This window comes from Protopterus annectens, chromosome 5.part1 (genome assembly GCF_019279795.1).
Source record: "Protopterus annectens isolate FY-2018-M chromosome 5.part1, PAN1.0, whole genome shotgun sequence".
In the NCBI taxonomy this organism is placed as follows: Eukaryota; Metazoa; Chordata; order Ceratodontiformes; family Protopteridae; genus Protopterus; species Protopterus annectens.
Window position 1 is genome coordinate 794,466,293 of NC_056736.1, and position 22,590 is coordinate 794,488,882.

General features: G+C 43.8%; 1 protein-coding gene across 4 annotated transcripts in view; it reads right to left on the minus strand.

Moving 5' to 3' along the window:
- The window catches only part of TTLL7 (tubulin tyrosine ligase like 7), a 1,782,535-nt gene that overhangs the window by 988,223 nt on the left and 771,722 nt on the right, over positions 1-22,590 (minus strand). For all 4 annotated transcript variants that reach the window (XM_044073411.1, XM_044073409.1, XM_044073408.1 and 1 more), the window contains exon 7: positions 10,106-10,322. In XM_044073411.1, the coding sequence (XP_043929346.1) occupies positions 10,106-10,322 (217 nt within the window). The remainder of the gene's footprint in view (positions 1-10,105; positions 10,323-22,590) is intronic.

Here is a 22,590-nt window from a genome sequence, read left to right on the forward strand (position 1 = left end):
TCACTCACCAAATTTCAGAATAAAAGCACATTTAGCTAGCCACGCTCATTAGCTGTTTTTTTTTGTCTTTTTATCTACTTGAGGCAATCAGACAAATGGAGTTTTCTTTATTCTTTCTCTCATCTTCTGTTTGGCATAGTTCTAATTCTCTTTTTAAATAAACAAGATTTTACAGCCTTCGGCATTCTGATTTAAACTGCTTGCTGAAACCCTTTACAAAGCTCACAGTCACTGCTAGAGTGATTTATTCCTGAAAAGACTGCATACTGTATATGAAAAGCTTTTTAAGTGGCAGCTGCATCCTGAATCCTGTAAATACAGAATTTGACACAGCCAGCTTTAGGCACCAGCGAGCCCTGTGGTCGCTGGGCCCCCCTGTTCCTGGGGGCCCCCAACCACAGCAAGTTATGTTATCTAAATATTTTGCCACGTCTGCCAAACCACTAAAAGCTAGTACAACAATCTTGTATACTAAACCAGGTGGGTAATAACTCTTATTAATACCTCCTTTAAAATTCAAAGATATCTCTGTTTATAGGAACAGTGTTTTACCAAGTAACAGGCTTCACAACTCCATTAAATATTTTACCACTGACATAGTGTCCCTGGCTTAGTTAAACCATGCTGGTGGTCTTTCTCTACACTAAAACTAACATAACCAGCTTAAGGTACCTGCAATACTTGTGGCTGCAAGGACCCCCCCCCCCCCATCATCTCTAACTGTCTGGGGGACCCACAAAAGCTGCTGGAACTGGTTGGGGGAAAATGAGAAGGAGAAAAATGATATTAATTTCCTGATTCCACTCTTTAACCTAAACAGGGATGTGATATGACCTAATTAGGATACAGCTGATGAGCAGCTAATCACTAGACAGCTCAGCACCCCAGAGTGACTGATCTCAGTGCAAATCCTGCATTTTAAGAAGAGTCAATGCTTCTGATCTACAGGGAAGGTTTTCTCATTCAGAGAGTTTTATAAATACTGGCAGAACACCAGATACTACTCTCAACTTCTTTGCTGAAGAATTCAGCACAATGCCGAAAGTAACAGCAGAAGAAAAGTTCAAAATCAGAAACAACACATTTTGCATCAATATGCATTTTTGGACAATAAAAAGTATAAAACTCTGTCTGGATTCATTGACTGTAATCCTGCATGATTTACCAGCAAATCAAACGTTTTATGAAGGACAGTGCAAAATTATGAGCAAAATTAGAGAAGGTTTGTGAAATCAGGGACGGTGATTCATCACTCCTCAATGAGGTATGTAAAAGTGACTTTATCTCTGCTGCTCTTTAACGACTGCTAAAAAGCAGTCACTATTCTCATGTGACAGTACCAATGTTGCACAATGTATTGCTATTTGCTGAAATAAGTACAAAACTAGCATTGCTATGGTGTACACACCCAATAATGCCAGGACACATGCATTATTCTTCTGGGTATAAGTCAAAAATGCAGCTAACAAGTAATTATATTCCAAAAGTAAGGAATAAAATATGTCACAGAACATTCAGACACTTGGATCTTCTAGAAATGTGGGGTCCCCACTCCCCAGACTGTAGACATAAATGCATGAGGCTCCCTTAATCATTCTTGACTATGTGGGGGCCCCACAAAAGCTGTTGCTAGTTTGGGAAAAAATGAGGGGAAAAAAATGTATCGATTTTATGACTACACTGTTTAACTTGAACAGGGCTGTGATATGGTCCTGTTAGGATAAAGCTAATAATGGCCTCTGCTCACAACTGTACCTATTCTAAAACTATCCCTCCATGGATATGAGTGTACAGATAGCTGCTGTATGTTATGTGGGGGAGTGGGGATTGTGTGGTTATTACTTCAGTTTTCATCACAGTCCAACCTTAGATATGTGCACAGGGAGTCACTATAGCTTGTGTTTTGGCTGAAGGCACTGTGGTCATTGTTTCTTTTACTTTTCTCACAGACCTCATAGGTGTACAAAGAAAGCTACTATAGCTTGTGTAAAGACAGTGTACTGTCTATTAGAATAAGTTACTACAATCATTATTTTTTTCACTTTCCTCAACATCACACATCAGGCATGTTTACAGGTGGCTGCCTTTGGGGATTAGGAGTGAGTAGTGAGGAGGCATGATATGTATGTGCAGTCACTTGAAATGCAGGACTGTGGCAATTTCAACCTCTGCTTTCATTCCAATCTAACACTAGAGGGATGCATAAATAGTGACTGTCATTTTTGTGGGGTTAGGGAAGCAGGTAATATACCCAGATAGAACCTGTGTATCTGCACAAGAATTGGCTTGATAGTTTATCATGAGATACTATTCTATCTGCTTTGAACATTAAGCCTTTGGGACAATGTATATCTTCCTTGAAAGAAAAAAAAAAGAAGTTATGTACTCACCATAATGTTCCATCTGAGTAGGTAAACTTCATTTGTCAGCAACCTGTGGGTTACGGATCTGACACGGATCTGAGCCGGCAGCATACCAAGCAAAAAGATCCGAGCTCCAAGCTCCTCCCCCTTACCCATACTACACTGCAACCTCCTTCCAATCCTCAGATCGCGTTTGCCACCTGCACATAATAACAAAACAAACTAACAACCTGAGACACCTGACTCAAGGACAAAGTAAAGCTCATAAGTCCGAACCTCGAGCTCAGCTAAATAACAATCAAGGTCAGGGGGAAGGAGGGAGGGACAGTTGCTGACAAATGAAGTTTATCTACTCAGATGGAACGTTATGGTGAGTACATAACTTCTTTATCTGAAGTAGTCAACTTCATCTGATCAGCAACCTGTGGGATAGAGTCCCCAGCTACCTGAATCTTGGGAGGCCCTTAAGGAAGGATATTCCGGAGCACTGCAGAGCCAAAGGCAGCCCTTCCTCTAGACACCAAATCCAGTTTATAATAAGAAATAAAGGTGTGAGAGGATGCCTAGGTAGCCGCTGAACAAATGTCATCCAGGAAAACTCTAGACAGAATGCAGCAGAAGTTGCCATAGAACGCGTAGAATGAGCATGAACTCCCATTGGTTCTGGTAAGCCAGACTCTCTGTATGCTTGTTAAGATAAACTCGAAATCCACCTGGCGAGAGTCACCTTTGAAACTGGTTTCCCTAGAAAAGGCTTAGCAAAGGAGACAAAAAGTTGATCAGATTTACGTAAGACAGCCGTCCTGTGCAAATAAAAATGTAACTGTCTGTGAACATGCAGCAAACGCAACTTTAGGAAGAAAGGAGTGATTAGTCCTGAGAAATACCCTGTCCTTATGAAACACAAGGTATGGAGGTTTGATACAGAGAGCCTGAAGCTCCGACACTCTCCTGGTTGAAGTAATGGCTACCAAAAAAGCCATCTTCCATGACAGGAACTTCAGATCAATAGAAGCTGAGGGTTCAAAGGGAGGCACAACTAACGCCTGAAGAACTAAGGTAAGATCCCATGGCGGGGATGAATTTCTAACAGGGGGGTCTCAAAAGAAAAGTGCCTTTTAGAAAGGTCTTACAAATTCTGGCAGCAGCAGGAGAACCAAAGTTGTCCCCAATATGAAAATGGGAAATGGCAGCCAGCTGGACCTTCACTGTAGATGAGCAGGCCCCTTGCTGAAAAATATGAGACAAGAATTCCAGTACCACTGGAATAGGAGCGGTGAAAGGATTCAAGTTCTTTCATGAAGCCCAAATTGAAAAGCGTTTCCATTTGCTACTGTAAATCTTCCTGGTAGAGGGTTTATGTGCCACCACCACGATAGACTTGACTCGGGAAGAGATACCGGGAGTCCTGGCAACTAGCGGAACTGGATCAGCCAAGCTGAGAGCTTGAGATCGTCCAGGTTCGGAGGAGCCATTCCTGAGGGATGAGAAATCAGATCCGGAATGGGATTCAAAATCCAGAGTGGAGCTATGAGATGAGACCGCAGGCAGTGGAACCAGACTTGACAAGGCCAGAATGGGGCTATGAGGATAATCTTGCTCCCCAACCGGTGAGCTTTCTGCAGAAATTTTGTCATAAGCGGAAGAGGAGGATACGCATAAAGAAGACCGGGCGGCCAAGCATGGACTAGAGCGTCTCTGGGGCTTCTCCCAAAGGAGGAATTAAGAGTGAAAAACTCACTGCACTTCGCATTAGAAGGCTATGCGAAGAGATCGCAGCAAGGCTGACCCCACTTGAGGAAGATCTGTTCTGCTACACAAGGATTCAGAGACCACTCGTAAGGAGAGAGGATAGTTCTGCTCAATCTGTCTACCAGTATGTTGGACCTACTCGGAATGTACGTTGCTAACAGGAAGCGGTTGGTGATCGCCCATTCCCAAACTTTCATGGCTTCTAGGCAAAGGGAGTAAGACCTGGTTCCCCCCTGTTTGTTGATATACCAGACCATTGACATATTGTCCGACTGGACATCAATAGTCCACGAAGGAAGAGAGGCATGGAGGGCCTGCAACGCTAAAAGGACTGCCCTCATCTCCAGGACATTTATATGTAGTACGGTCTTGGTCTGAGTCCACGTGCCTTGGATAGTCCTGCCCGCACAATGCCCCCCCCCACCCTAGTCGGGAGGCATCCATGGTCACTGTGGCCTGGGGTGGTGATATAACAAAGGGTCGTCCTTCCCGAAGGGCTCGGGATTGAAGCCACCACATGAGGGAGTTCCTGCAAACCCTGTTGAGGGGAATCGGAAAGTCTAGAGGGTGGTGTAGAACAGACCACTGGACTTGCAATGTCCATTGTAGAACCCTCATGTGCAGACGAGCGTAGGGAATCAGATTGATCGCTGCCACCATGGACCCCAAACCTCCCAGGACTAATTCTGCTGGGGGAGCAGGGGACTGAAAGAGGGCTAGCACATGCAGAGTCATGCTGTGAAGTCTGTCTGACGTTAGGAAGGCCCGGGCCTGGTGGGTATCTATCCTGGCCCCTATGAAGTCTAACACTTGAACAGGCTGGAGGAAAGACTTCTTGACATTTATGGTTATCCCCAACCGGGGTGACATCCGGAGGAAGAAATCCCTGGCTAGAGAAAGTAGATGCCTGGTGGGGGCGGAGAGGAGTCAGTCATCTAGGTATGGGAAGACCTGTATACCCTGGATCTTCAGGTGGGCCGCTACAGCTGCCATGACCTTGGTGAACACCCTGGGGGCTGTGGTGAGACCAAAGGATAGAATCCTGAACTGGTAATGACTGGCCCCTAGCCGAAAGCGGAGAACCTTCCTGGACCGTCTGTCCATGAGAATATGGTAGTATGCATCCTTGAGGTCTATGGAGCACATCCAGTCCTCCTCCTGCAAGAGGGGCAGGATGGATTGTATTGTGATCATCCGGAATTTCTCCTTGGCAATGAAATGGTTCATTGTTGACAGGTCGTGAATCGGCCTTAAGTCCCCCGTCTTTTTTGGCACCAGAAAGAACCTAGAGTAGATGCCTGATCCAGACTGGTCTGGGGGCACATGCTGGATGGCTCTTTTTTCTAACAGCTTTTTTATTTCCAAAGCCGCGGCCTCCCTTTGAGTGGGTGGGACATCTGGGAGGCGCCTTGAGTAAGGGGGCTTGTTTATGGAGGGAATTGAATAGCCTCTGGATATTATTTGAAGCACCCAGCGATCTGTCGTGATGGACTCCCATTGAGCCAGGTGCCTCGAAAAACACCCCCCCGACTGCCTCCAGAGAGGAGCAGTCAGGCAATCTCTGAGGGCTGCTGCGCGGTTCGGTTGGGAAAGGGTTCCCGTGACCCAAAGTTCTTCGGTCCCCCTCTGCCTCTGGGGGAGAAGGAGTCCTGAGCGTTCTGGGCCTGCTGAGATTTCTGGAACCACATCTTCTTCTGCCTTCACTGGTTCCTGGAGAAGGACCTTTGAGGGGTAAAGAAGCAGATTCTGACAGCTGACAGCATTTTCCCATCTTTCTCGCTCTGGACCAGCGTCTCACGGACAGTCTTCCCGAAGAGGGTCGACCCGTCAAAGGGAGCATTCGCGAAGGACGCCTTGAAGGGTTCAGAGAAATCGCAAAGTCGAAGCCAGGCATGACAACTTAAGGCAATACCGGACCCGCTAGCTCTAGCGGCTCCCTCCGTGGCATGGAAAAGTAGCCGCATAGAAGTATTAGACACTGACTTGAGAGTGGCCATATGAGCCGAGAAAGTCCGTTTATCCTCGGCTGACATGGACTCTCGGGGAGACTCAGCGTACTCTTTGACCAGGTTCTGCTGCAGTTTGATTACATGGGCCAAGTAATTCAGCGCTCTTATACAGAAGGTAGCTGAAGCAAAAGTCGGCTTTCCAATGAGGTCCATTGCCCGAGACTCCTTGTCAGGGGGATGGACAGAAGAACTTTCCTGGGAGAGTTCCTTTTTGGTGGCCGCCACCACCATGGCATCAACCAGGGAACCCTTGCTCCATGAAACTCTGTCTGCAGGGGGACTAAGAACCTTATCGGGCCTTCTGGGTATCAGCTCTACAGTGTCTGGCTCCTTCCACGCCCTGGTGGTAATCAGGTCGACCAGGGGGTTGGCTGGGGGGACACACAAGAGGTAGATGGGCCTGTGTCAAATGCCTCCAGGAATACCGACTCATCCGAGGAGGGTTTTTGGGTGGACCCCCCCCTTTGGCGGAGTATTTCCATAATGTCTCCAAAGGAGATGTCATCAGGGGGTGATTTGGGGGAACCCTCCTCTTCTTCCAAATCGGTATCCTCGGTGAGGGACTCAGGGGAGTCCAAGTGCCTCCTTTTGCACAGGCGATTGTGAGGGACCTCCTCACGGGGACTGTCCGAGGGGGGCTCACCAACGGATTCATGTTCCTCCAGGGGAACTGGCTGGGGCATCAACGACACAGGCTGTCCCTGGGGGGACTGGATGATGGAGGACAAACTGAGCTGCGAGGGAGCGGGGTGGACCCTGAGGAAAGAGTGAGGGGTCTCGATCCTCCAGAGAGAACCCTCTCCACCACATTGAACGCCGAAGGGGAACCAGCCTCTCTAAGACAGGTGGCCGGGGCCCTCAGATCCGACGAGGGGATCGATGCTGGAGCCGAACCGGTTGGACCCGAGAGGGTGGTGTACTCTGACAGCAAAGGAGCCGAAGACACACTCACCCACCCGGATCCGATGCCCAGCTCTCAGCTCCGAGAGCTCGGATCCGAAAGCGGATCCGCTAAGCTTGAGGGCATGGCCGGCGTCAAGGTAGTAATAACCATCGGCGCTGACCCCCTGGCTCTGGGGATCCTCGGATCCGAAGGCTCCGAAATCCGGTGGTGGATCAGAGAAGGAGCTATCGAGGCGAACAGTGGAGCTGAACTCCCTCCCTGGTGGGGGGGGGGCAGCAACACTCCCATCTGCAGCTGCGTTTGCAAGAATCAACGCATCATCCCGTCCATATTTGCCTCTGAGATGCTGCGAGTAGACCTGGAGGAAGCCGCTGAAGCCGGCCGGTAGGGCTGAAGTGACGATGACCTCGAGGCTGGTCAGGTCTCCTCCTCTGGCTCCTGGGAGAAACGTGGCAAACGGAGCCGTGGGGAGGAAGGCTTGGACACTCTCAATGGAGAAGAGGCCACTTTAGCGGGAGAGGCCGAGGGGTCCAATTCGGCCTGCCGCTTGCAGCTTCTTTCTCTCTCTCTCTCTTTTCTCTCTCTCTCTCCCTTCTCTCTTTTCTATCCTTCTTGGCCTCTCATTCTCCCTGAGACAAGGTGGGAGGGTGAGTCCCAGACAGGGGAAGAGGGCCGGTTGGCTGGGCAGCCACGGTTGTCACTACAGAAAGGGAAGGAGAAGAAGCTGATTGTAGAAGACCCGCCAGAATCAGCTTGTTCCTCCTATCCCATAAGGCTCGGGGGTTGAAGGGCGCACAAATCTGGCAGCCCGAAGAAAGGTGCGGAACCCCCAAGCACTGAGTGTGACCATCCGCTGGCGACAGCTTATGGCCACACTCAGAGCACTTGGAAAAAGTCACTTTATGACTTTCAGCCATACCCGAGACACACACAGAGATGCACACGCGCACCTGAAAGAGGGAAAAAGGGGCCTACTAAGGGATGGACAACTACCAAAGGTGAAGGGGGAGATAAAGGCTAGGGAGAATAAACACCCGAAGAAAGGTACTAAAGTACACGCACACACAAAAAAAAGTAGACTAAAAGAGAAAGTTTGTAGTAAAAAAAAGCTACACTTGCCTGGAGCTCTAAGAATCCCGTGCTTGGCAAAGCCGCGGCAAACGAGATCTGAAGATTGGAAGGAGGTTGCAGTGTAGTATGGGTAAGGGGAGGAGCTTGGAGCTCAGATCTTTTCACTTGGTATGCTGCCGGCTCGGATCCGTGTCGGGTCCGTAACCCACAGGTTGCTGATCAAATGAAGTTAACTACTTCTGATAAATAAGATACATTCTTTTCTTAGTCATGATTTCATTTAGGTTACCATTGGATTAGAATGTTTGGAAAATGCTCTGGCTTCTGAGGTCAACAGCTTAATTGCATTATTTCTTAAATAGTTATTACTGTGCTGTCTTAATCAGGAAAAGTGTGTTGAAAAGATACAAGAAAAACTACAGCTGAATAGCAACACTGAATTTCTTTCCTTAACCATACTTTTTGTTCAAGCCATCATTGGTGAAAAGGTTGTGGAAAAGAAAGAAAACTTTAAAATGCACTTCAGAACATTTAGAAAGTTATGGCTTCTTGAAAAAACTGAAGAGTAAGGCAAAATGTGAAAAAAAGAAGAAAAAAGTAATGTGCGTGGTATGGGGAGCCAGAGATGGGGAAAACAGAGGGGAGGATTGGAGGGTGTGTATGTAGGTGTGGGGGGTGCCTGAAACAGTAGGCAGTGCCTAGGGCATTATTTCACCGAAGACTAGACATCTGTATAGAGTTGTTGTATCATTATTGCAACTAAATGCCAGTAAATTTAAATGACCCTTTGTGAGATGGCCTAACACAGTGTCGTACATAAGCCTGTTGTAATGTAAGAGCATCACTGCTACTGGTCAGTCTGTGTGTACTACTCCTTAAAGTTTGCAGCATGAACTAAAAGGTTTCTTAAGAGAGGTGGCAGTGACAGGGTGATAATTAGACTGGAAGTGTCCAGGCCCCCACCCCAACTTGGCATTTGCTGGGGACCCCAAAAATGCTGACACCGGCCCTGGAACTTGGTCAAGCTGTCACAAGTATCTGAGCAAGAATGGCAAAATAAAGAAAAAAATAATATATTCTAGATAAAATAAGCACTAGTCCAGAATAAAAATATAAACAAAAAGCATTAAATACAGCAGTTAGAAGTTTGAGGAATCTACTCAGAGCTTTCACAGACTTCAGTAAACCTCTACAAGTGGGTCAGAAATGAAGATAGCCAAAGCTTTCTTTAGCTATACATACACTTGACATGAGACTGTCATAGGTTATATTTGTGTCAGTTTTGATTCTGACGCCAGTCACAACACAGATACTTGTGAGAAAAGCATATGAACAAAAGGACAGAGGATGGAAATAACATCCCCTTTTCAAGATAAGTTCAGCTTTTACAAGGATAAAGTAAATAAGACCACCCATGTAACACTTTTGTAGGTCATGCGGGCATAAAGCATACCAAGAGACATATTATGCAGAACTTTTACTGGCCTGGGATTGCAAGGGATGTAATTGGCTATGCTTAAAATGTCTCTTAGGCTGATAGCCTACTGACCACCTATGAGCATATAATATCTCAGTATTTCTGCACCCTACATGTGATTAAGGACAGAAAATCTATACAAGTGGCATAACTACCATGTACTGTTACCCTTACTGTACTATAGATGAATGTCCTTAATACAGACTGCTCTGTTGTATCATTTCAGTGGGACCTGATTTCTAAAAAAGATAAACCCATAAATGGCCTGCAGTGTCTGATCTGTCCAATACATGTTTTAGATGAATCAGGCTACTGCTAATTAATATACATGGCTAACATAATTCTCAGATAAAATTATTCTAGATTATTTAATTATGTCATAATCATATGGCTGAAATGTTATTAGTTTCAGATAGAAAGCCTAGTTGTGTCATTAACAGAGAGAAAGAAGCTGAATTACTGAAACCTCTCCTAGAAGTAGACAGCACATTGCATTTTAAATCAGACAACTACAACAGTATCTACTTACCATATTTGAATCATTTGGAGGATGGTACTTTTCTGTGCCCATTCTTACAAGTCCATCATTGTACAAAAACACACGTAGTGGATCACAGGAGGTAATGAGAATATAAACACGCAAATCAAACTTGTACTCTTCTATTAGAAATGGCTTATCAAGATATTCCTGCACAATTAAGTGCTCCTGGGCTTGTAGTTTTTCACCATTCCTTATTAGTGATATTCTGTTCATAAATAAAAGAGCAAATGCAAATAACTGCAAACAAATTAGTCTTTTTATTTGTAACAATTAGCAAATCATAAGTCACTATTAATACAATATTAAAAAATATGAGTTTAAACTTTTGCTCACTGTTCATTTCCTAAGTCATATTAATACAGCATGCTATTTAGTTTACTTCAACCATTACTACTTCTACACAAAGCCTAAATAGTTTTAAGAAAAAGAAAACTGCTATAGTACAGTTCACAGCATGTCATTTGATCAGGAAAAATAATGTTACAATTTAAGTAGTCAGCAGTGTAAGAAGAAATGCTTAAAACACATCTAAAGATATATAACACACAAAGTCAATGTCTAAACTGTAACCAGCATTGCTATGGATATTGATGTCATGATAAATGTTTTGATCGGATTTAAAAATGTGAAGAGTTATGAATTTCATTAGACATGGAATTTACAGCTGTTTTAATAGCATTAGAATTGGTTCCTGTAATATAAAATTGCTTAGTGTTGACAGGGTCACTGATTCTTTGATAAGCAGAATTACCTCACCACTGAATAAAACTGTATGTGCATATTAACAAGTTGTTTTAAAAGGGGAAAAATAGATTTGGGTTGTGTTTAAAATCTAACCTTGGCAGACTTACTGAAGCAATGCTGCTGCTGCCTTTGCCATTGGTTTGGATTCAATAAACTCCATGAAGGTTCCACACACAGCCTACGCGGCGTGTACTCGCATATGAGATGCTGCTCATCACCCAGCATTGCGCAGCCTCATGCCATGAATATTAATGATATGTAGCACGTGTAAGCAAGGTTTTACAGCTCGTACCAGTGTTGCTGGCCAAGAAACTTGGACACTAAATGTGGATCATTCCACACAACCTTTTAGTGCAACTAATGTGGTCAAACACCAAACTAATGGGGGGACAAAGGACCACCTTGCATTTTCTGAAGGATATGAAGCACGGAACAGAAGTGTATCTCATGATATATTGACTTCTATCTTCAGTGATTTTACAGTAAACCACACATTTCACAAGGAACAAGCCAAAAATATTATGCAAATATCTGGACATTCTGCAAAACAGTGGACAGTCTCCCTTTTGAGTTTTAATTTATTTATTTTTTTTGGCCAGTGTTTGTGCAATGCGCCGCTTGGCATAAACATGTTTAGCTGTGCTCACCTGGTTTAAGTGAAGTGCAGCACTGCACAAACTGGAGAAATGGACTACCCAGGTTGTAGACAGGACTCAGACAGCCACACAAATTAACTGGATGCATTCAATTAATAATACTGTGCATTGCACAAATGCAGTAAGTAGCGCTGAACTACAATTAACAGCGAGAACCTTACAATAGCTACTAAAATAGCAGATATCATCTCACTAATCTCATGGCAGCAGGTGTTAAGTGTAGATATGGAATGCAGATAGTTCAGGATTCTAGTACAGGGTGTGCAAATTTTGTTTTAGTCTTGTGAGATTGCAGATTATATCAATGAAGTGCAACACGCACAACTGTTTTCTCAACCTTCTTGTGGTAATAGCTGTAAGTGTAACAGAACCGTATATACGGTACATTTGACTAGCCCATTTACACAAGTGCCTGTATACCTAATAATCTAGAAATTGCATTATTCACCACTTTTGCACATCACTATCACGCAAACATGGTGCCTGCCAGTGGGCATCCTCGCCTGCAGTATTTGCGTGATGGTAAGAGATGCGCAAAAGTTTTCAAATGTTGCAAAACCAAAATTTGCCCACTCTCAGTAAGCATGACACATGCAAAAGGTGGGAAAAAGACAGCACATAAAATGCAATTAGCAGGAAATGCTCATTATACATTGAACCTGAACTATGCCAGGCATGTAAGGAGTTGATGAAGAGGGTGTGTACTTTCAGGTGTAGCATTGGGGTGTCCAGGATTCCCAAATTTTTGTTGGACTCCTAGTTAAAGAGCATGAGCCCTGTTCACCGCAGCGGGACGATTCAGGTTCAGAATATAAATCTGAAGCCTGGAATAATGTTGCAACTTGCCAGGGCTTTAACCAGTGTTACAGGTATCCCTCATACTTTTAAGCAATGCAGACATCACATCGATAACATCCAGAGGAGGAAGCAGAATATCGACCTTTGGATCTGGGAAATTTCAGGCAGGGGACACCTCACAGATGGTTAAGTATCAATTTCAGTGAGTAATTGTAAGAGTTAAAAGCTGAATATAGTCAAGACTGGTATTCATAATGGCGTTGTATTTACTTATTATTTATTTATTGGCATTTATTTATTGGGAAAGTCCACTGGGTTAGGCTAGCCCATTTTCAGTGGAGGCCCAAAGAGAAAAGCTCCAACACAAAAGAGGTACAAATTAAATAAAGTTCCAAGAAAATCATAATAAATGAGTACAAATTATTTGGTTATGACTTATCCCACATAATAACATGCCACTTAATAATACAAGAAAGAACAAACAGAAACTAATATACAAATTTCAAAGTTAACATAGTAATTCTTATAAGATTCATGCTAAAACATGAAAGGGATGTTTTGAAGGTAGAGTAATGAGAAATACGAGGAGGGAGTGATTGTTAAACAGAGCAAGCACTCAGAAACAAAGGAATATGACAATTATGTTTAGTGGGTGACATAAGTAGCACAGTGAATGTAGGAAAGGGGAGGGAAGAAAACAGAAGTATGAGAGAAGGAGAGGAAGACAGAGAAGGATAAGAGGAAGATAATGACAGTGAATAGAGAGGGGAGAGAGGGAGGAAAGGAGGAGAAATGGGGAGAGGAGAGTTACTTTAGTTAGAGAAGGACAGAAGAGAGAAAATAATAAAGGCAGTGTAAAGGGAGGGGAGAGAGGAGACAGGGAAGTAAGGACAAATAAGGGGGAGGAGGAGGGTATTGTTAGTTGGAGAAGTAGAGAGAAGTGGGAGAGGAGGGAAGTAAGGATAGGGAAGTGGAGAAAGAAGAGAGGAGAGGAAGTTATGTTCCAGGATTCTGAGAGTTATGTGATGTCAGCTTGCATAATACAATTACATAACCAGTTGGAGTGAAGGTGGTTATGCAGAGCAATTTTAAAGTTAATGGGGCATTGCTGTGGATGGACAGAGGGAGGGAGGTTATTCCAGATCTTGGCAACATTCCAGGAGTACAAGAATTTACCTGCTGGCAGTTTTGGTTTATAAGTTTCGAGAAGAAATTGGTGTTCAGATCATTGAGTTCTAACTGGGTTGTACAGGGTGAGAAGGAAGCTGAGTGCAGGGCAGTCATGGAGCTTGTAAATCAGTTTATGTGTGGTAGTGAGCTGCAGGAGTAATAGACAGTTTGGGAGTTCTAGCCATTGTAATTCTTTTAGGGCTATACAATGATGTGTAGAGTGGCAGCTATTAGTAGCAAACTTAGCTATTTTGTTTTAGCATGATTCTAGTTTTGAGAGCACAGAAGATTGTAGGTTGGTTAGGATGGGAGCACAGTAAGATGGGGATGGCAAAAGATAAGATAGAGTTAGAGTTCATTTAGAGAGGAGGGAGAGGAACTTGTTATGCCTGTAGAGAAGCCCTAGTTTTTTGTGAGTTTTGTTGAAATTAATTTGAATGTGAAGATCAAATTTGAGGTTTTCATCAATTATTACACCCAGCAGTTTAGTATGCGTCACTAACTCGATCTTAGCTGAGTTGATAGATAAGATTTCAAAGGTGTCTTTATTAATAGGAATATTTTTCTTGGGAATAAATATCATGAGTTTAGTCTTTTTTGGGATTTAAACAGAGGTGATTTTTGTGAAGCCATTGTTCTACAGTGAAAAAGTTTGTTTGGGTTGATTGCACGAGAGTATTTGAGCTAGGGGCTGAGCAGACTATACCAGTACTGGACTAGGGAGCTCTGATTGATAACTTGGTGGAGGTTATTAATGAAAATATTGAACAACAGAGGGTCTAAAATAGAGCCTTGAGGCACGCCTGTGGGGTTATGAATGTAAGTGGAAATGGAGTTCTGCTATTTAACGGCATGCTCCCTGTTGGAAAGATAGCCCTTGAACCAGTTAATGGACTGAGGAGATAGACCTACACTAGAGAGCTGGGAGAGGAGTAAAGGGTGAGAGATAGTGTTGAAAGCTTGTATTCTGTTCTGTTTTTTTCCACAGCTGCTGCAGAGCAAGCCTCAAATGTTCGGTCTCATGCCACGTATTTAGTAAGGATGTGAGAAGCATGTGGTATGTATGCATCAGAACAGTACTGTCTAAATAACATTTAGTGATTTCTTTACATTAAAAATTAAGAACTGCTTTGTTGGTATTTAATAAAGTTGTATCAAATTAAGCATGCATATCCCAGCTGTAAAATAAACTATGCATGCCGTAGTCTCTAGCACAAAGCAATGGTGCCATATTCTCAAATAACAGTGAGCAAGCATCTCTAAACTGTAAAAGGAAAGTTGCAATTAGTAGTTTGTAGGACTAAAGAATAGTGCAATATTTGAGAGTTGTGGGTTCAGAAACCACACTTCCCAAATATACAGTACTGTTATGTTTTCTTCATTACTTCAATGTAACTTCATACTTCTATACCAGTGACACAAATGACCTTGTGTAAACTGTAATCAGTATAACTGCAGCATGCATATGTGCCATATATTCACACATCAAGGATTGTTGGCTATAATCTGTACTATAGTTTGCTCTGCTATAAACTGGGTAGTCTTAAAAGTACGGAAGAAACTTCTTAGGGCTTGTAGTGTTAAAAGTAAAGGTAAAAGAATATTGTCAAATAATTTTATCAGTGCTTTGTATGTCACATAAAAGTTACTAATGTTCTGCCTCTTTTTTGTCTCGCCCCAACCCATTTCTCTCTCTCGCTCTCTCTCTGTCTCTCTCTTTTTTTTTTTTAATTTTTTTTGTTTTGTTTTTCCCATAGCACAGTGGGGTAGGCCTGTCCCACGGGACCCACCTGCCCTCACTCAATGGTTACAGAACTGCTGTCCAGCACATCTGCTGCAGAACCTGGAAGCATGCCCTCTGCCACCCCTGCACTACCTGTCCCCTCAGTCAGTTCTGCCCCAGAGGATAGGCCTGTGGCTCCCTCCAGGAGCAGTGGCAGAGGTGGTGAGTTTATCACCAGTGGCGAACTGCCAGGGATGATGAGTATGACTGTGCACCACACTGTTGCTGCAGGCCTACGCTAGAAGGAGCACCTGTTCTCCATCTTCATGCAGAGTACTCACAGCAGGCGAGGTAACAGTGATGACAGTCCACTGCATGAGGACCAGACTCTCACTGTCAACCACTTTGATGCCTGTGAAACTGGGATTTCCCACCCTCTCCCCAACCATGGTGTTCACCCACCTCATGTGTCCTTCACCATCCCTCTCTCTTGTCTTGTTTGTCTTGTCTGGCTGCAATTACTTCCTCATCTGCCCAACTTACCTCACCCAGACATTCCTACACCCCTTCCACAACATCCCTCTCTCTCTCTCAAAAAAAAAAAAACAAAAATAGGCACTGTGATGATGTGAGGTGTTTCTAGCTATGCCAGGAGAAGTAGGGCAGTGGATGTGTAACATATGCCAGCACAACTAGCAGGAATATTGTAAAGAATTATAGGTCATTTGTATATCAAACTGATTTGTACAGATGCTTGTGTTGAAAACTTATTTGTAAAGCTGCTTGTGTTAAAAATGTATCAACAGTGTGTCCTGCTGGATATCAGACTGAACTGTTGTAAATAAGATACTGGAAAAGAAGAGGTTAATCTCAGTCCAGCTCATTTTGAAAAATAGCAAATAAAATTACTTAATTTTGGCCATAAAATTGTATTTCACAGTTCTGACTGAAGCCAGAGACAAAATATTTGTGCCACAGAATGGTTTATTAGCTCATGTAGGAAAAGTGGAAGTGTTTATTTTATAACTTGCAAAAGCTTCAACAGATCTTAGCAAACTTCTATGTGTATGTGTATTACTGACATATATGTGTGAGATTCTGGGTCGGTTGCTAGGGGGGGTAGCATGGGAACCCGAAGTCAGACGACCAGATGTATGTGAAGCCATTTTGTAATCCATCAGTGAAATTATGTTCTTTAATACTAGATGAGACTGAAGTCTCAAAGCACTCTGTTTTTGAAATGTGACAAGGAAGGACCCCTCACCATCTGTATTAATAGTAATTTCACTCAGTATAACTGGGCACTCTTGTAACAGTCTTGGAGTAGCTGGCTTTGGTGGTGGTGAAGGGAGCATAGCTAGGCAGCCTTTACCAGGTGTGTGTGTGTGTGTGTGTGTGTGTGTGTGTGTGTGTGTGTGTGTGTGTGTGTGTGTGTGTGTGTGTGTGTGTGCGCAAATCGAATCTCCAAGTGTGCATGAGTCAGCAGGGACATGAAGCACTGGTTTCACAAAGAAAGTGGTGGAGGACTTGGCTTGGACACTTGGCTAAGGACTCAACTCTACAGCTGTGCCAGTGGAGAGTCTTATAGGGGGTCTGAGAGAGAGTGGGAGAGAGAGACCCAGACCTCACACTGAGTGTGTGTTCCCTGTGTGCTCTCAAGGGCAATTGTGCTTGATGCAGACAGCTGCATCTGGAAATACTGTATCTATTTTTGTTCCAAGGGACCATCCCTCTACAGTGTCAGTGGTGAGGATTCAGGCTCCTTGATTACTGGCCCAGAGAGGGGATGTCATACACTGGTGGCAGTGGAGGGATATTAACTGAACCTCTGTAGCCTGTAGGCAGTTGTTACAGAAGTTGTGTGTATTCTCAGCAACCACAAGGTAAACATTCAGGGTTTCATTATCACAACAGTTTTATTTATTTTTGTTACTTTAGTTTAGTCAGGGAAAGCAGGCAAAACATGTAAGCAGAGGATTATAGCAAGCTGACAAAGAACCAGTTGGCCAAGGTGTGTGAAACCAAAGGACTGGTGCATTCCAACCCGACTAAAGAGGAAATGATTTCAGCCTCAGTCCCAGCTCAGACCAGCAACCAAGAAGATGACCAGTCTGGTGATGGGAAATTGCATCTCTCAGAAAAAGCACAGTTCACTTTTTACTCAGAGGACTTAAAAAAACATCTGGAGTTAGACTTTAACTGGAGGCCAAACATTTGGAATTAGAATCAGCAGAGAGACTCCAGCGCTTAGAGGCTGAAGAAAATGACAGACTGTGGTATTTGGAGGCCAAAGAAAATGAGAAGTAGCATCAACATTAGAAGGAGATGCTGACTCTTCACCAGGGTCATGGAGCTAATGAGGAAGCAAATAACCGAATGCCAAAAGCAATAAAGGTCAGTGAATGTTTTCCACAATTTACAGAGAGTGGTAATTTTGACAGTTTTATTCATTTATTTGAAAGAATATGTAAGCAGTCTAATGTTGACCAAGGCCTCTGGTACAGTTCCTGATCCCCTTACTCCATGACAAAGCTGTAACTGCTGTTTCTAAATTGCCTGATATTGATTGTTTAAAGTATGATAGAGTAAAATAATGTTAACTGGAATGCTTTAACACCTGAAGCTTACAGAAAAAAGTTTTGTGCGCATAGAAGCAAGGCAGATGAAAGTGTGTGTGATTATACTGCTGAGTTAAGCACTTACTTTCATATGTGGGTGAGTGGGTGTCAGTTCACTACTTTTGAAGGACTGGCAGACCTTTTGGTGAAAGAACAAGCCCATAACACTTTGCTGAGGATATAAGAATCTAGCTGGCAGACCACAAGTGTACCTCTGCAGATGAGGTGGGGAAAAAGGGGATCTGTACTTATGAAACATGGCATCTCTGTACAAGAAGGGGATACTCAGTGCTGCACATGGATATAAGGGAAGCCATGGTGGGCAGTGTAAACCATCCCAACAGAGTCCAGCAGTAGCAGGGGAAGCCACTAGTTCAGGTACATGGCCAAGATCAAAGGTTAAATGTTCTAAACGTATCCAGTATGGCCACATATCATATAGATGTCCACGGAAGCATGGTGGGGAACAAATGGTTTGGCAGCCAGCACGTAGGAATAGCAGTATGCCAGTGTGGTAATTTGTCTGGAGACTAAAGGGGTAGCAAACTCAAAAAATAAAAAAAGTGAATGCAGTACGAGATCGCACAACTATTTTTATGTTAAAAACAAATAGCGCTTTCGTCCCGAGCTTAGTGTATAGGAACTTCATCAAATTTACAGCATTTCCTGTTTCAGTAGTATAAATCACTTCAAAGTGATGACATCACATCCTACTGCTCTTAAAGTGCCACAGTATGGTTAATGTGAATCTCATAAACTGACTTAAATTACAACATTCATTCAACAATAAATTTCAAAATAATCTTAAAATTTAAACGTTAAATACTCCAAAGTAAACATGCAATTAAATGTGCTTATATAACCCAAAGTTCAAATTGTTGCAACATTTAAACTACTGAAACAGGAAATACTGTAAATCTGATGAAGTTCCTATACACTAAGCTCGAGACAAAAGCACTATTTGTTTTTAACAATAAAAATAGTTGTGCGATCTGGTACTGCATTTGCTTTTTTTATGTTCTGAGTTCGGAACTGTTTACAGTTTGTTAGGGTTATCAAACTGTCACCACAGTTTATATCTGATAGTAGTGGATGGAAAACAGGCCACCGTTAAGAGAGATACAGCCTCTGACATAATCACTGTAAAGTCTGCGGTGGTTAGAGAGAAGCAGTACTTGCTTGGGCAGTCCACTCCAGTCAAAGCTTTAGGAGGTACCCCTTTCCAAATGCCTTTGGCCATGGCTTGCCTTGAATGGTAGGGTGGAAAAGGAAGCAAGCAAGTACATATGTTTGAGGATAGCCCTGCAGATGTCTTGATAGGGAATGACTTTGATAATGCAGTACCTTGTATGCATGCAGTTACATGCAGTCAGGCTTGGAGACAGGCATGTGGGTCTGGTAACCTGAGGGAGACCCAGACAGACCCACACCTGAAGCCAGGGCTGGTGAGGTGGCTATTTCAGGAAGGGAGCTGTAATGTAGCAATGGGCCTGATGGTGAGACACAGATGCTGGTAGGTACTGATGTTCCCTTGGACAGAGTGATTGCAAGGCAGAGGTGAGTGGTAGTACCAAGCTGACAGTGAGGCACCACTGTCAGAAGATACCAGAGTTCCTGTGGAAAGGGAGATGGGAAGTGTCACAAAGACAGACTTGAGACAGGCTCAGCTCTTGGACCCTACACTAAGGATTGAGGGAGGTATCTAGGAGGCCCCAGATTCTTAAGGAAGAGGGGAGTCTGTATACAGGAACAAAGGGTTACTGTATAGACAGTGGACCCCTGAGGGAGGGCTAGAGGGTGAGGTAATATAGCTGTTGGTAGTACCTAGAGCCTACTATCTGGTATTTCCAGCCATAGCCCATGACATTCCTTCTTTAGGTCATATGGGCATAAAGCGTCCAAGAGACATATTATGCAGACCTTTTACTGGCTTGGGATTGCAAAGGATGTAACAGGGTACTGCAGGACCTGTGAGCAGTGCCAAAAAGTAGGCAAGGCAGGAGACAATGTCAAGGTTCCTTTGATGCCTTTGCCTGTGATTGAGGAGCCATTTCAGAGGGTGGCTATGGATATTCTGCAGGCTCTGAGTACCCCAAGTTCCACAGGGAAGAAAGTACAGTTGTGTACACTTACCATAAATGTAGACGTTCGAGTGTATTCACTGTTGCAGTCATTACACTAGAGTTATCCTGCTGGCAGGCTACCCTCAGTCGGCCTGAATTCCAAAGTCTAGGTCCGGCATCGGTTGCTGTCACCTCTTCCCTGATGTCAGTGTGCCAGGGGTATAAAAGATGCAGCCAAGGCCATTTTCTTCAGTTTTTCTTGCTCCAGATGTCAGGTGCCCCCAAAAGGGTAGGCTAAAAATATGCCAATAAAACATGCATGCACCAAAACATATAATACCTTCATCTACAAGCAAATACACCACATAGATTGTACAGGTTAGAGAAGAGCAGATAAGTTGCAGCAAAGATATGGGGGATGGTGGGTGGGTAACCTGGACTGCAACAGTGAATACACTCGAACATCTACATTTATGTTAAGTGCACACAACTGTACTATGTTCTTCGTGTTTCACTGTTGCAGTCATTACACTTGGGTTGAATCCCAAAGCTAAGGTTGGGAGGCTGGAGCTAAATAGCATTAGGAGCGGCTATGAGGCCCTGCAGAACTGCAGTGGCAAAGCCTGCCCTGGATTTAGAGTAGAGTGGTAAATGATAGTGCTTTGTAAAGGTGTGCACTGAACTCCAGGTAGCAGCCTCTAAAATGTCTTTGGTTGGTACTCCCCTGAGGAAGGCTGCTGAAGTGGATGCTGCTCTGGTTGAATGTGGCCTAATGCCCTTAGGCAGTGGCTTGCCATGTTGTCAATAGCAGAAACAAATGCAGTGGCCTATCCACTTTGAAATAGTCTGCTTTGAGATAGGCTTTCCTTGTGATCCTGCAGCATATGCCACTAGCAGTTGCTCTGTCTTTCTGAAAGCTTTGGTTCTGTTCAAGTAGAAGCGTAGCTGTCTGTGTATGTCCAAAGAATGCAGAATTCTCTCCCCCTTATTCTGTGGGTTTGGATAAAAAGTAGGCAGATGAATAGTTTGGTTAAGGGCCACACTGGACATTACCTTAGGCATAAATGTCGGGTTTGTCCTCAGAGAAACCCTGTTTGGATAAAAAATGATAAAAGGTTCCACAGCCATGAGTGCCTGTAGCTCTGAGACTCATCTTGCAGAGGTTATTGCTAGGAGCAGAGCTGTTTTCCAAGATAAAAACTTTATATCAGCTGTAGCGGCTGGCTCAAAAGGAGGCAGGGTGAGTTTTTCCAAAACATAATTGAGGTCCCATGCAGGTATTGGTGATCTCCTTGGAGGCCTTAAGTTTTTGGCTCCTCTGAGGTACTGCCTTAACAAGGGATGAGAAAAAATTGGTGGCTCTGTATTGTAATCAGCCAAAATGGCAGAGGCGTGAATTTTAATTGATGAAAAAGATAGGCCTTTGTCCAGCATCTCAGTTAAGTATTACAAAATCTGAGGAATATTTGGTACAGTGGTGTCAATTCCTTGTGCCTGGTTCCAAGCACAGAATCTCTTCCATTTTCCAGCATAAGATTTATTGGTACTAGGCCTTCTGGCCTCCAAAATGACATCCATTACAGCTTTAGTGAGAGGCACGTTTTGTATCACTACATTATCCGCCATGCTGCCAGATTTAAGGTCTTTAATTGGCTGTGCAGGATCTGATTGTTTAGTTAGGATAGTAGATGAGGTATTTGAGGCAAGGTCCAAGCCGGGCATTGAGACAAGTTCCTTAGGATTGGGTACCAGTGCTGGCGAGGCCAGTCTGGGGCAATCAGTATCATCTTTGGCTTCTCTTGTCTGACCTTTAGGAGTACCTTGGGGAGGAGAGGCAGTGGAGGAAAGGCATATACTGCTAAGCTTTTCCAGCTGAAAGATAGGGCGTCCACTTTCCATGCTTCTCTGTGATAAATCCTTGTGCAGAATCTTTTTAGTTGGTAGTTGTGAGGAGAGGCAAATAGATCTATATCCGGGCATCCCCATTTCCTTGTTATCATGCTGAAGACTTGTGGATCCAATTTCCACTCGTGGGGATCCATGAGGCTTCTGCTTAGTTCTTCTGCCAGAGTATTTATCTTTCCTGGCAGGAATTGTGCCTGCAGATGTACTTGGTAAGTCAATGCTGTGTCCCACAAAGTCATGGCTAGTCTGCAAAGGGGGTAAGAATGAGTACCTCCCTGCTTGTTTATTTAACACATGACCATGGTGTTGTCTGTCTTTATCAGTAGTTGTCCCAGATGAAGTAGGTCCTTGAAGGCTGTCAGGGCATTCTGAACAGCTAGCATCTCTTTTTGATTGATATGTAGATGCATTTGGTTTGCAGACCATGTGCTTTGAATACATCTTCCTGCCATGTGGGCCCCCCAGGCATAATCTGATGCATCCGTTGTTAATGTCTGCCTGGCTGGGGGTAAGGTGAATGGCTGTCCCTTGTTTTGGTGGCAAGCCTTCGCCCACCAATGAAACTCCTGTTGCAGGCAGGGAATGAGGGTAATTACTGTTTCCAGGCTGTGGCAATGTTGATTCCAAACACTTTTTAAGTACCATTGAAGTTTCCTCATATGCAGTCTCGCATATGGAATTAGTAGAATGCAGGATGCCATGAAGCCCAAAGCCTGAAGAATTTTTCTTGCAGATAACTGGGCCTTTGTTGCCAACAGGTTGAAATAGGCAGTCAGTTGCCTTTGTTTGCCTGGCA